General features: G+C 33.1%; 1 protein-coding gene and 1 non-coding gene across 5 annotated transcripts; both read right to left on the reverse strand.

The window, feature by feature from the left end:
- Positions 1 to 440: 440 nt before the first annotated feature.
- On the reverse strand, positions 441 to 7,759 carry LOC116129892 (transcription termination factor MTERF15, mitochondrial-like). 4 transcript variants are annotated; one of them, XR_004127970.1, is made up of 4 exons: positions 7,540 to 7,759; positions 6,279 to 7,375; positions 850 to 2,772; positions 441 to 741 (listed from the first exon to the last, which is right to left on the reverse strand). XR_004127970.1 is itself a non-coding variant. In XM_031415630.1 (3 exons), exon 3 carries the CDS (start codon positions 2,629 to 2,631, stop codon positions 1,414 to 1,416), a length of 1,218 nt encoding a protein of 405 aa, XP_031271490.1. In that variant the 5' UTR covers positions 2,632 to 2,772; positions 6,279 to 7,375; positions 7,540 to 7,759; the 3' UTR covers positions 441 to 1,413. The 4 variants fall into 4 exon arrangements, 1 of the variants encoding a protein (XP_031271490.1); XR_004127969.1 differs by having other exon boundaries at positions 441 to 748; XM_031415630.1 differs by having other exon boundaries at positions 441 to 2,772.
- A 1,966-nt stretch (positions 7,760 to 9,725) lies between these two features.
- LOC116129949 lies at positions 9,726 to 9,809 on the reverse strand. The gene has a single exon (XR_004127982.1). It is a non-coding gene; the product is annotated as a small nucleolar RNA U30 (small nucleolar RNA).
- Positions 9,810 to 13,733: the final 3,924 nt, after the last annotated feature.

The raw sequence follows: 13,733 nt of genomic DNA on the forward strand, positions 1-13,733 counted from the left end.
ATAGATTTTAATTTTTTTTTTCTATTTTTTTATCTCTTGGATAGAGTATGAATTTTTATATATAATGACTTAATTTACCTTCATCTATTCAAAATACTAGAGATAATTAATGCAAGAAAGTAATCACTATTAATGTAATTAATACATTGCTAACATAATCAAATAGTATAATTAAAGCAACATTAATACAAATATTTTGATTGATTATTAGAATATATTCAGGATTTGCCATATGTTTATGTTCCAACATTGCACATGGGTAAAATGAAACTTATACTCTATTAAAACAAACCAGGTGATCCATAGGGAACACAAGTACAGCTCTGTTAAAAGTTAAAACAAATTAAAAGAATTTGGAACACAAGGTAATATGTCAAGTCAATTCTTACAGCAACATCCATCAAGAAAAGATAAGGGGAATATTTATTTTCTGGTTGACATGGGGCAAACAACAGAACCAAAATAGAGATTTTTATAACATGAATTAGTCAGTATATTACTCCTGTGTATTAAGCAATGAGAGCTGATAAAAGAAGCTGCCAGCTGTATCCAGAGCTGAATAAGTTCAGGGCCAAAGACACCCAAAATAACAAACAACAATAAGAAAACCATGTGTATAAAGAATTAACAAATGCGAAGCTACAGTTGATTTGCCTCAGGCTCTTGCTCATATCTGATGATGCCCAGTTCCAAAAGATCAATTTTCCCCTGAAATATATCAAATAGTTGCGGAACCTGTTCCTGATACCTTGGACAAAAATGTGTCCATCAAGTACTTTTCAGAAAACATCAGCACAAAAGACATACTAAAATTCACTCCAAAATATGGTTCTAGTTAAGCAAGACTACCTATCAATCCCCTTCACTGATGTCAGAGTCTCAATAAACATATCCTCTTTCCAACAAGGAATTTAACTTCACCACTGTATACCTGAAATCCGCCTCCAGTGCAATGGAGATTGATAGAATATTGCAATTACAATTATACAGGAGCACGCATCAACCACACAAAGAAGTTGCGCAACCAAAAATATCACAGCATCACATCTATAATATTGTTCAAGTCAATCAATATCACTGATTCATCTCTCTCTCTGACCTCCAAGCTTCACTGTAAGTTGCTAGCAAGGAAAAGCTTGTTAGAAACTCCAGGGACTGGAGTAAATCAAAACCACATAATTGAGATTCAGATCTGCATCTACTACTCATGTAACAAATTAGCTTAAAAGTTTACCACATTCTAAATATGAACTAAAGTATACAATCAAATACAAATTGGAAAGTGATGAAAACAATGTTGCTCTGCAGAACTAACTGAAGTAATTCAACATTGTTCAATAAACTACAAAGCTGAAACGTAATAATCACCAATTAGAGATTATACAATCATTTTAGGTTTGGAAAGTTGACATGCTATAGTTTGCTGGAAGAAACATAGATATTCATCTCCAGATCCTGAAAGCCTTCCTTCCTTTGATAGATATTCATTAGTTCAGGAACCTGGTCCAAGTATTTTGTCACAAACCTATCCAAGAATAGCTTCTCAACAGGTTTTACACATGTACTTGGGCTCAAATTTTTCTTCAGCAACCCCTTCGATTGCAGAACTTTAATAACCAAACACCTTGGGATTACTCTCTTTTCCAAACTCAAAAGGAAAACGTCTGGATACAAGGCAATATCTGTGGACTGCCAACCCATCTTGTTCACAAGAAAATCCATTGCATTCATTATGCTTTCAGAGGTATTCATACAATTGGGGCATTTTCTGAACACCAACATAATGTCCTTATCAGACCATCCCCACCCCCTGAAAACGTTCAATTTTTGTTCCCAAGTTGATTGACTCATTGCTGCAAACACTTGCATTGCATGGATGAACCCACATTTCTGAGGATCAAAACCCAGTTCAATAACCTTCTTGACATTTTGGTCAAACTTCTCAAATTTTTGGAGGACAATACTGGCAAAACATGTTAAAATCAGTGCAATAAAAGGCTCGGGCATTCCAAGTTCTCTCAGAACTGTGAGTTTCGGAGACACATTCTTTGCCAAATCTTGCTGAAAGAGCCATGATTTTTTTCTAAACGATTTAATAACATTAGCATCAGAGAGAAGCACACTTTTGAGGAATTTATAGTTAGGAATGAGTAGGTTCTCCAAACTGTGACCCAAAATAGCTGGAGTTGAAGAGCAAACACTCGCAAGCTCAGCATCTGTGATCCCCAAAGACTTGAAAAACTCAAATTTAGGCAAAATTGACCTCTCAGGATTGGCTAAAAGCAAACTAGGGCGCATTCTAACAAGTTTGGTTATATGGGCAGCTGTAAATCCATGGTTTCTTAGAACTTTCAGGACCGAATCTGGTTGTTCAGTAGATTGAAGCTTGATTCTTTTGGAGACAGATTTTGCCTTTTCTGGGGACAACCCACATGAATTTATGAGGTATGACGCAGTAAATGAGTGTTCCTTTTTAACTTGTTCTATATTGGTTGAGAATGATCTAATGCTACTGGGTAACAAACCCAAACACAAATCGACATGATTAGTGCCTAAATTTTGGACGACACACCTATAAATATTTGGTAAAACTTGTGCATATGCTAGCCTTCTATACACAAAACCACACATCGTAATCGTTGAAAAGATTAATAACAATGTATTGAAGGTTTTGCTCAGTATGTAGATTTCACTCACCAGCTTGAAGAGTAAAGAAGAAGAAGAAGACACCTCCTCCAACTGGTATCAGGAGCAAACGAACAAGTCCTATTCCTGTATACAAAGCCAGTTAGAAATTTATTTTCATGAGAAGCTTCAAATAAGGTGGAAATGTCTTCACTCTCTTCTTGACTTCTTCACCTTCAAAACGGCTAAACCTAAAGCCAAGGGCAAAATTGGCTCTGTTGAGTTAACGGCAACAGACGGAATCGTTAAGGACTTTTATGATTTTTCTTGAAATGTATTTACCCGCATAATTGAACAAAATTTGAGGATTTTAGTGAAGTTTCATAAGTTACATGACTTTTAAACTAAAACAAACAAATAAATACATTACTCTGGTTAATGTAAAATTCATAAAAAAAGTAAAAACTCTTTATAATTATAATGACGTCAAACTACTTTATTATTATAAAGAAATTATAACTTAATAAAAATGTAATTACAAAAATTACCGTTATAATTTCTTATTTTATAATTAACTTCTTATTTTATAATTAACGTTTACGTATTAAGATTTTAATTAATTATTTTGACAGTATTACGATTTGTTATCTATTTTTAATATTACTTGATTTCTTATATCATAATTCATGTTTTAGATAAATATTTTATTTCATCTTAAACCTTTAATATATATATATATATATATATATATAATAATAATAATAAATAGTTATTACTATATAGAAACAATTTTTTTAAGATGAGAAATAGAAAAATAATAACTTATTATAGTATAAAATTTATTCTTATTTATAATTATCTTAAATCGGAAATAAATTTTTTTATTACTAAATAAAGATAAGGAAATGCACTTTTCAATTATGCTCTGTTAAAACAAATTAAAAAAATTGGAGCATCCATCAGGAAAAGATAAGGGGAATGTTTATTTTCTGGTTGACATGGGGCAAACAACAGAACCAAGTTAGAGATTTGTATAACCTGAATTACTCAGTCCATTACTCTGTGTGTTCATCAACTTCAAACATTTCAATTTGTCCAATTAAACAATAAGAACAGATAAAAAGAAGCTGTAGGCTGTATCCAGAGCTGAAAAAGTTCAGGATCAAAGGCACCGAAATTAACAAACAACAATAAGAAAACCATGTGTATAAAGAATTAACAAATGAGAAGCTACGGTTGATTTGCCTCAGGCTCTTGTTCAAATCTGATGAATTTTCCCCTGAAATATATCAAATACCTTGGACAAAAATGTGTCTATCAAGTACTTTTCAGAGGACATCAGCAGAGAAGACATACTAAAATTCACTCCAAAACATAGTTCAAGTTAAGCAAGACTACCTATCAATCCCCTTCACTGATGTCTGAATCTCAATAAACATATCCTCTTTCCCACAAGGAATTTAACTTCACCACTGCATACCTGAAATCTGCCTCCAGTGCAATGGAGATTGATAGAATATTGCAATTACAATTATACAGGAGGACACGTCAACCAAACAAAGAAGTTGCGCAAGCAAAATTACCAAGCATCAAATCTATTATATTGTTCAAGTCAATCAATATCACTGATTCATATCTTTCTGTGACTTCCAAGCTTCACAGCAATTTGCTAGCAAGGAAGGGCTGGTTAGAAACTCCAGGGAGGACCTGGAGTAAATCAAAACCTCATAATTAAGGTTCAGGTCTGCATCTACTAGTCATGTAACAAATTAGCTTAAAAGTTTACCACATTCTAAATATGAACTAAAGTATACAATCAAATGCAAATTGGAAAGTGATGAAAACAATGTTGCTCTGCAGAACTAACTGAAGTAATTCAACATTGTTAAATAAACTAGAATGCTGAAATTTAATGACCACCAAATGGAGACCATACAATCCTTTTAGGTTTGGAAAGTTGACATTCTACAGTTTGCCGGAAGAAAAGATAGGGTGCGTTTGGGTAACTATTTATGATACTATTTGGTCTCAAATTTTCAGAATATGCATTTGTTTTATTACTCATGGAATTGTATCCAAGAAATTTGATTCTTGACATATTTGACCGTTCTGTTTGTGGGACCTGCCATCTCCAAATTTTTTTTTTTAATCTTTTCCTTCTTTCTTCCTTTATTTCTTTCTTCTTCTTTGTCTTTATTTCTTCAGTCTGTCTTCTTCCAACCACCAAACACCGCAACAACTCTCTCTTCCACCTGCCATCTGCAACTTTTTTTTTCTCTTTCCTTCTTTCTTTTTCTTTATTTCTCCAGTCCGTCTTCTTCCAACCACCAACCACCGCTACAACTTCTCTTCCACCTACATTCAACCTCTTGCGAAGCTCAGTCAGGCTGATCTACACTATTTCGGCGCACAGCTCCCTGCTTCTTTCACATACACTTCAGGTTTTGTTGTTTATGTATTATGTTTGTTTGTATGGTTTTGCTGTTTACGTATTGTCTTTGTGTGTATGTGAGTGAGTGAGTGAGTGATTGTAATAAAGTTTTTTTAGTAGAGTGTGTTATTAGGATCCGTGAAGTGAGCACCAAATCTCTTTCACCACTAACCCAGCTATAAAAAAAATATACCAAACAAATATTCAACAATTTATTCAACTCAAATAACAAAGTCAAAATACTCTACCAAACACATTTTATTCAAATCATATTCTCGTAATAATAACGCAACTCAACTCCACAATATTATTTCAAAAATCCTACCCAAAATAACAAAACAAACACACCCATAGATATTCATATCCAGAGCCTGAAAGCCTTCCTTCCTTTGGTAGATATTAATCAATTTAGGAACCTGGTCCAAGTATTTTGTCACAAACCTATCCAAGAATAGCTTCTCAACAGGTCTTTGAAACGAACTTAAGAAATTACTATTATTCACCAACCCCTATGACTGCAGAACATAAATAACCGTTAAACACCTTGGGATTATCCTTTAGGGTTTAGGGGATTTATGATAAAAGCCAATAAATATTTACTTAATTTCTAAAATAAATATATATACATGTATTTATAAGAACCAAAAACACTAACTTTAGTTTATATATATATATATATATATACACAAAATAACTAATATAGCTGGAGTTGACGAGCAAACACTCACAACCTCAGCATCTGTTACCCCGAAAGAGTTAAGAAAACTCAAATTTAGGCAATATTGACCTCTCAGGATTGGCTAAAAGTACTCTAGGGTGCAGTCCAACAACTTTGGTTATATGGGCAGCTGTAAATCTATGGTTTCTTAGAACTTTCAGGACCGAATCTGGTTGTTCAGTAGATTAAAGCTTGATTATTTTTTAGACAGATTTTGCCTTTTCTGGGGACAACCCACATGAATTTATGAGGTATGACACAGTAAATGAGTGGTCCTGTTTAACTTGTTCTATATCGGTTGAGAATGATCTAATGCTATTGGGCAACAAACCCAAACACAAATCCACATGATTAGTGCCTAAATTTTGGACGACAAACCTATAAATGCTTGGTAAAACTTGTGCATATACAAGCCCTCTATACACAAAACCACACATCGTAATCGTTGAAAAGTATTAATAACAATGTATTGAAGGTTTTGCTCAGTATGTAGATTTTACTCACCAGATTGAAGAGTAGAGGAGAAAAAGAAGACACCTCCGCCAACTGGTGTTAGGAGCAAACCAACATGACAATTTGTGCTATTACACCAAGAAAACAATCCTAGATTCTAGACATGGCCTTCACAGGAAAAAATGGGTTTACCAATGCCCACATATCCAAACTAGTTAAAAATTTACCAAAATTGCTTGTAGGCAGTGTTGAGGAAACTCTTTCACCCAAGCTTGAGTTTTTCCATTCTGTGGGGATTTCTGGTACTGACCTTGCGAATGTACTGTCCTCAAACACTTCTATTTTGCACAGTAGCTTAGAGAAACAAATTATCCCTAACTATAATTTCCTCAAGAGTTTGGTTTCCAGGAACAAAAACTGAAGGTTTATAGGAGTTGGGGTTGTGTGACTGTTTGTTCCCAGGAATTGTCGGTCATGGCCATTACTGCTACAAGTGCGTGGATAAATGCACTGGTTGAAGGATTGAATCCCATCTCGAAAACCATCTTGACACATTCATCAAACTTCTCAAAACTTTCACACAATACACCAGGATTTGAGGTGACCAAAGTTGAAATACCTGATTGTGTCACTCCAATTCCTTTCAAGGCAGGCATATTGGGAACAACTTTCTTTTGCACATCATGCAAATGAATTGCCCACTTCCAAACATTACAATTTTTTTCACTGTTGGAAACCAAACTCTTGAGGAAATTATAGTTAGGGATAATTTGTTTCTCTAAACTACGGTACAAAAGGGTTTGAGGACAGTACATTCCCAAGGTCAGTACCAGAAATCCCACGGAACGGAAGAACTCAAGCTGGGTAAAAGAGTTTCCTCAACACTGCCTACAAGCACTTTCGGTCATTTTTAACTAGTTTAGATATGTGGACATTGGCAAAACCATTTTATTTTTTTTCTGAGAAGGCCAAGTACAGAATCTGGTTTTCTGGGGTTTCAAAAGTTACTTTCTTTGACAAAGAAGCAGCAATTTCTAGGGACAACCCACATGAGTTTGTGAAATAAGACACTGTGAATGAATGTTGTTCTCTATCATGTGCCACAACTTCAGCCGATGAGAAAGATTTAGAAAAAAAAGTGAGGTATTCTGCAAAAGAAGAGTCAAATGGATCATCGAGTATGCCGTATTTCTCCAATTTGCGACTAGTTGAAATTGCAGTCTTTTGCAGCACAAACGAACATGGCCAAATCAAATACAAATTAATAATAAAAAAAAAAAAAAAAAAAACAGAAGAGCAAGAAAGTACTCACGAATTGTTTCTAATTTTCAGCTTGAACTGGGTAGCGAATCTTTCTACAAATGCCCTCGTACAATTGCAAAACAGCTTCTGAAAAGCTGCTTTTAGGGTTACACTTTTTAAGTTGAGTGAATGACAATTTCCCAACCCAAGGTTTGCCGTAATCGCATCTTTCCACCATAAACTTTGAGAAAAACAATTTCCCACCACCCATTATCAATCTCCAACTCCAATCTCCATCGACGGATTCTATTAAAGCTATGAAAATACTATAATACCCTTTACCATTTGACTTTATAATTTTTAACGACCACCTAAACTTTATTAAACATATCTTCTACCCCTAATTTGTTTTACATTAATTTTAAGGTTAATAAATTTAAAAAAATAAAAAATAAAGTCAGTTATTAAAATAAAAAAATTATAAAATTTATAAAAAAAAAAACTGAAAAGAAAAAAGTTGGCCAACTCGTTGGTGGCTTTTGGGCAACTTTTTTTTTTTTTTTTTTTTTTCAATTTTTGTTTTTTCTTTCTTTTGAAAATTATATTTTTATCCTAATTTCATAAATTTTGCATTTGGGTGCGAAAATGTCACTCCTCATTTACAAGGAGATCAATCGTTAATTTCATAAATTTTGGTGGGAAAATAATCCTATGTGGAACATGTTTTGAATTAAGTTAATTTACCTCCTGGGTTGACAGAGCTTAATCATTAAGATTAATATTAAAATTTTGGACATGAATAATTAAGTCCAGAAGGCATAAGAATATTAGAAATTTGAACATGCTTAGTGAGAAGATGCAGGAACAAGTTAATTTTTGAAGCAAATATCATCAAACAGCAAGAACTCGTTGAGCCAGTTTAGCATCCACGGTGAGAAAACCATTGAATCCCTACACGACAGAATCATCCAACTTGTCGATTCATTCATTCATGAAAATCTTGACTATAGAAATAAATTTCAGAACATTACCTCTGATTCTTCTTACAATGTACAATTACTTGGGCAAATTATTAAAGAGCAATTTTAATTGCAGATGATCTATGCAGACGATATCTGATTTAGCTAATAATGGTTTCATGTGCTGAAATGAAAATGCTATGCAATGCATAACCTGTAAATTCTTATGCACTGGTTACCTGAAATTGAACCGACCCAAAATCAATGTTATGTCCTCAACATTCTGGAATTGGCTAAAGCCATTAGTTTGAGCAGATTCAGACATAAAAGAAGTCACCAGTAGATTACAGCTTTGCAGAATCAAGAACCACCATTATAGAACTTGAAAAATTAACTGCAAGGTATTCTCATACAAATGCATCTCGTGATCCATACGCTCTCCATATTCACTATAGCATTAATGTAAAGACTCGACTTCTTTAAAGAACGGCATTCTGAATCATTGCAGAAGATGTATTATTGTGATTAGAAATAAACCTAATGATAGTTCTCATCGGGATTTTCTGGAAACTAAGCAGAATATCAGTGAAACCCGGATCTGATTCAGCAAATATAACACTGTAATTCTCTCTGCCCACTAAGGCCTTCAAGCTAATTGTTTTTGCCTGTTACTTCGCCATAGAAACCAACCTAAATGATCAATGGCTAATAATCAGTTACTCATCTGTAAGCATTCAGTCTGTGTTCCATACATGTATTATTTCAAGTCAAGATTGTAGCAGAGTTGAACAACTCGAGGTAAAAATTTCAGCTAAAGATCATACACATAGGCATTCTGACATTTTCATGAAACAAGGAAAAGAAAAAGTTCATTTGAAAACCAATAATTCTGAGGTTTTCAACTGTAGGTTTTGAAGTTTTAAAGAATGTTTCATTGTCCAATTGTCTACAGACTACACTTGCACATAACCAGATACACAGATCTAATTCTATGAATGCTGACAAAAAAGAATGAAAGAATAAAGCCTTTCTCTCTTGGCCGGAGGCGGGCGGGGATCCCATTTCCCGTCCCCGCCCCGCCCTACATTACTCGGATTCATTCTCCTCACAAATTTTCCTCCCAAAAACGGGAGGTAATTCATTCTCTACTTTGTGAAATGCTGCATCATCAACGATACGATTTACCATGAATTCGACAGAAAATTGATATTTAATTTGAGTTTTAATGTTAAAAAACAAAAACCAAAAAACAAAAACAAAAATGAATGAAAGAAGTTTGCGAAGAGGAAGAGAAGGTGCTCAGTATGATTTAGAATGGATAGAGAGATTATCTTCATGTTAATCTCAGATTAACGAGATTAATTACTCCTTCATCACCGCACCTTCTTCTCTTCTCTATCAAGAGATTTTGAGGAAAAGCAGATTCATTTTTTTTCACCTAATACAGGCCGCCGGCTAGGGTTTTGGCTTTGAGTTAGCTTTCGCCTTTATTTATAGGAAGAAGAGGGCTGTTTGTTTCTTAAATTACTTAGGTGCCCTCAGCAATCTTCTAAATGGCTGTGTCGTCATTTAGAGTAAAACGCTGCGTTTGAGGCGAATGTGTAAATTTATCTACATGAAACCTCAACTTGCAGGATCTTTCAATTTCAAGAATTTTACGTGATATAAAAGATAATAAACAGTTAATCATAAAAACATACCTTAAGCCATTGGTAGTGATTTCTGTGATGAAGAATACCGGGTTTCTCTCACATTTCCTCACTTTAATTTTTCAAAACTGTTGTTTTTCTAATTAATAGAGAAATACGTTTTAACTTTCTTTAATAAACAAAAAAAGGACGAAGTTTATAAGAAATAAATTTTCCTCAAATACACGTTATAACTGTTGAAATAGTAATTAGATAATGTCTAGATATTGTTCAACTTATATATTAAACCATAATATTATTTACATATTAATGGACCACATATAATTTTATCTTATAGAATGGTGGGATATATATATATGAGTATATGGGATGGGGCAAAGGTGGGGGATAGTTATCCCCATCTTTATCCCCGCCTATTGTGATGAATCCCCACCCCGTACAGGGTGGGGCAGGGCCAGGCCAGGTAGGGCAAGTTCTTGCAAACTCGCGGCAAGTTGTCATCCCTAATTGAATTTAATAAAAATTGCTAATCCTTTCGCAAATCATGGCTAAACCTTAAAATACAGTATTGAAACTTGATACATAGTTTTCACCCCACCTATTAATTTGGTATATCTTCTGAGTGAATTTCTGTTATTATTTTTATTGAATAGCATATTGCACCGTGGAAATGATATACTAGGTTGCTTGATAAATTATGGTTTTCCAATACCAGCACTCTATTACAGAAAAATATAGAAAAGAAGTTACAAAAAAATATCATTTGATCTGAATTTGGAAAAATCAATAAAATTTATTCACCAAAATTTGCTGAACTTTTATAATAGAGCCTAAATGTTATAAAAAAGTTTGAAATTTGTTGATCCTTAGAAGCTTGTAGAGTTTCATTTCAGAACTGGATATATTAACTTAACTCCTCAATACCAACAATGCCACTTCAAAGTTAATTCAATTTGATCAAAAAAAGATAGACATGAGATTGGAGAGAACCCCCGGGACCCTGGAATTATCGATTGGATAAAAGTTCCAGTGACTATCCCTATTAGCCTATTAGCAATAGATAAGAGACTCGAACTCAATACCTCTTGAGTAATATATCCAAGAGTCTCCACCAAATCACTCAGCCACTCAGAAATAGTTAATTATTATGAGCATTGCTATGGTCTCATTAGTACAGAGTTGCACCAAATCCAAGCCATACTATATTTTCAATTTATAATTTTATTTATTTGTATTTTCTATAGTTTTCTTATACTTTAAAACTTTGTTGATTAGCGTGGATATTTGCAATTGATAATTACCATCAATAGATGCCGGTTTCTTTGATTATTGATTTCACCTACGAGGTGTTTGTCTAAGCTTATAAGTTGGTCAAACTAGCTTATAAACTCTAAAATTAAGCTAACCTGTTTGTTTATAACTTTTTTGAGCTTATAAGCAAAAAAATAATAATTTATTCTTATAAGTTAGTTTAACCATGTATATTACCACATTATCCTTGTTTAATTTTAAAATTCCATAGTATACCCTTATTTAATGTAATACCATTTTTAGTAATTTTATAATAAAATGTACTTATAAGTCACATTTTACCAAACACGTTAATTGCTTATCAGTCATTTATAAGTACTTTAACCAACCATGTAATTGCTTAAAATTTCAAATGCTTATAAACTAAAATTAGCTTATAGGTACTTGTTGCTTATAAACTAATTTTCATAAGCTCAGATAAACACCCCGTATTAATTTGGACAACAATCAAAATGTCTATACAAATTTAGCAATTTCTAATTCAATTGAAAGTTCCACTCCTCCTAAACTGTCACAAAGATAGATAGCTCTAAGCTTCACAAAAGCTTCTATTTGCTAGCATCCACATCCACTTGAAACAAATGTGCAAAATCAATGGTGCATATTTACATATTCTATTAGAGACTTAAAATCCAGAAAAGGGTTTTACAGATTGTAAATTTTCTTTGGCTAAAGCAAGCATAATATGTTTTGCAAATTGTGAAGACAACTTTGCATAAGTGTTTGTGTAAAAATTGCAATTTCTAATTCAATTAAAGTACACCCTATTAATTTTGCCCCCAAAAGCGAATACAAATAGCAATACCCTACAAAGATAGATGCCCACAACATGCACAAATAATGCTTCCATTTCCAGCCCACCCACACCCACTTGTAACACCAAATGAATAATGCATCTATCTATTCTCTATATATACAAATAGATAGATTGAACTATAGATTCACACAAGATATCTTTTTCTACTTTCTATACATAGTGATGGTATCAACTGATATGACCATGTTCTATTTGGTAAAAGTAAAATCAAAATTGTCTTTTGGAGAGATGACCGAGTGATTGATAGCTCCAATCTTGAAAACCGATATAGTTCGGAACAAAGAACTATCGAGGGTTAGAATCTCTCTCTCTCCTTTTGCTAAGTAAATCGATTTTTTTTATTGGTTTTACCTGGCTTTTTCGTCTCATAAAGGTTTAACACCCTTAAGGTTTAGTGTATCACTTATAAATCCAAACATTATAAGATAGTGATAATTTTACCCGAAAATTAACTTCCTTTTTTTGAATTTGTTTTCTCGTAAACAAAATCTGTATATAGTAAAATAACTAAAACAATAATTGTGACATAATAACATATAAAAAAATATTCAACAAAATATTTTTCATTTCTACTAATAGAAATTGAAATTTAGAAATAATATATCAATTTTATTCAAACGAATAATAAGTATTTACATCACACTTAAGTTTTGTTTAAATAATATTTTTTTAATAAAAAATATATTATAGAATTTAGGAATACGATTTTAAAAAGATAATAACAAAAAAGAGAAAAATTAAGAACCTAAGAAAATATTAAAATAAACGTTAAACAAAATACATTATATTATAAAAACAAGAACCTCTTCCCTTTCCCCCTCCTCCGCCTACCAAAAGATATTGAATTGTTGGATTTGATCAGAAGGTATTGGTGGTTTTCATTTGGGTTTGGCTTTTAATTTTGATTTTTTTTAATTGGAGATGAGTTCGAGTCTTCCAAAAGATGAATGGTGATGAGCTCGGCTACAGTGTCAAGCTGAGTTCGAGCTCACCAGATTTCGACTTGAAAAGCCTGATTAGGATAGTGGAAAAGTGGAGACTTGGAGAGTTTTTTCAGTGAGCTCAAGCTCGAGTTCTAATTTTCAATGTCAAGCTCGAATTTTCAAGCTCGCCAAGATCAAACTCAATACTGTAACAACCGAGCTAAGCCCGATTAGCCCAAAGCTTGGCTCGGCTCGACTTGTTTACACTCCTAGCTGCCATGGGAGATTACTGGAGATTAGTGGTGATAAATTTAATCTAATGAATTTCCAAGTTTACCTTTCAATCTAATGAATTAGATAACAACGGTTAATTTTTAGATGAATTTGTCATTATTTCATAACATTAATTTGGACCTGAAGTGTTACTTGTTAGAATATCTGGGTTTAAGTCAACTAACTAACACTAAACCTCAAGGATGCTAATGTTTTAACCTCCTAAACTAAATGGTGCAAGTTTACAATTTCCATTAAAGACTAATTAGAATCAATTAATAAGCTGATTAATGAAGTAGTGTTGGGCTAATAATACCGGTAAGAAAAATAAT

The sequence above is a fragment of the Pistacia vera genome, unplaced genomic scaffold (assembly GCF_008641045.1).
Source record: "Pistacia vera cultivar Batoury unplaced genomic scaffold, PisVer_v2 Contig214, whole genome shotgun sequence".
In the NCBI taxonomy this organism is placed as follows: Eukaryota; Viridiplantae; Streptophyta; class Magnoliopsida; order Sapindales; family Anacardiaceae; genus Pistacia; species Pistacia vera.

Bases quoted from the DNA above. Each gene is read 5' to 3' on its own strand.
- LOC116129892 (XM_031415630.1), bottom strand. From the start codon at position 2,631: ATGTGTGGTTTTGTGTATAGAAGGCTAGCATATGCACAAGTTTTACCA.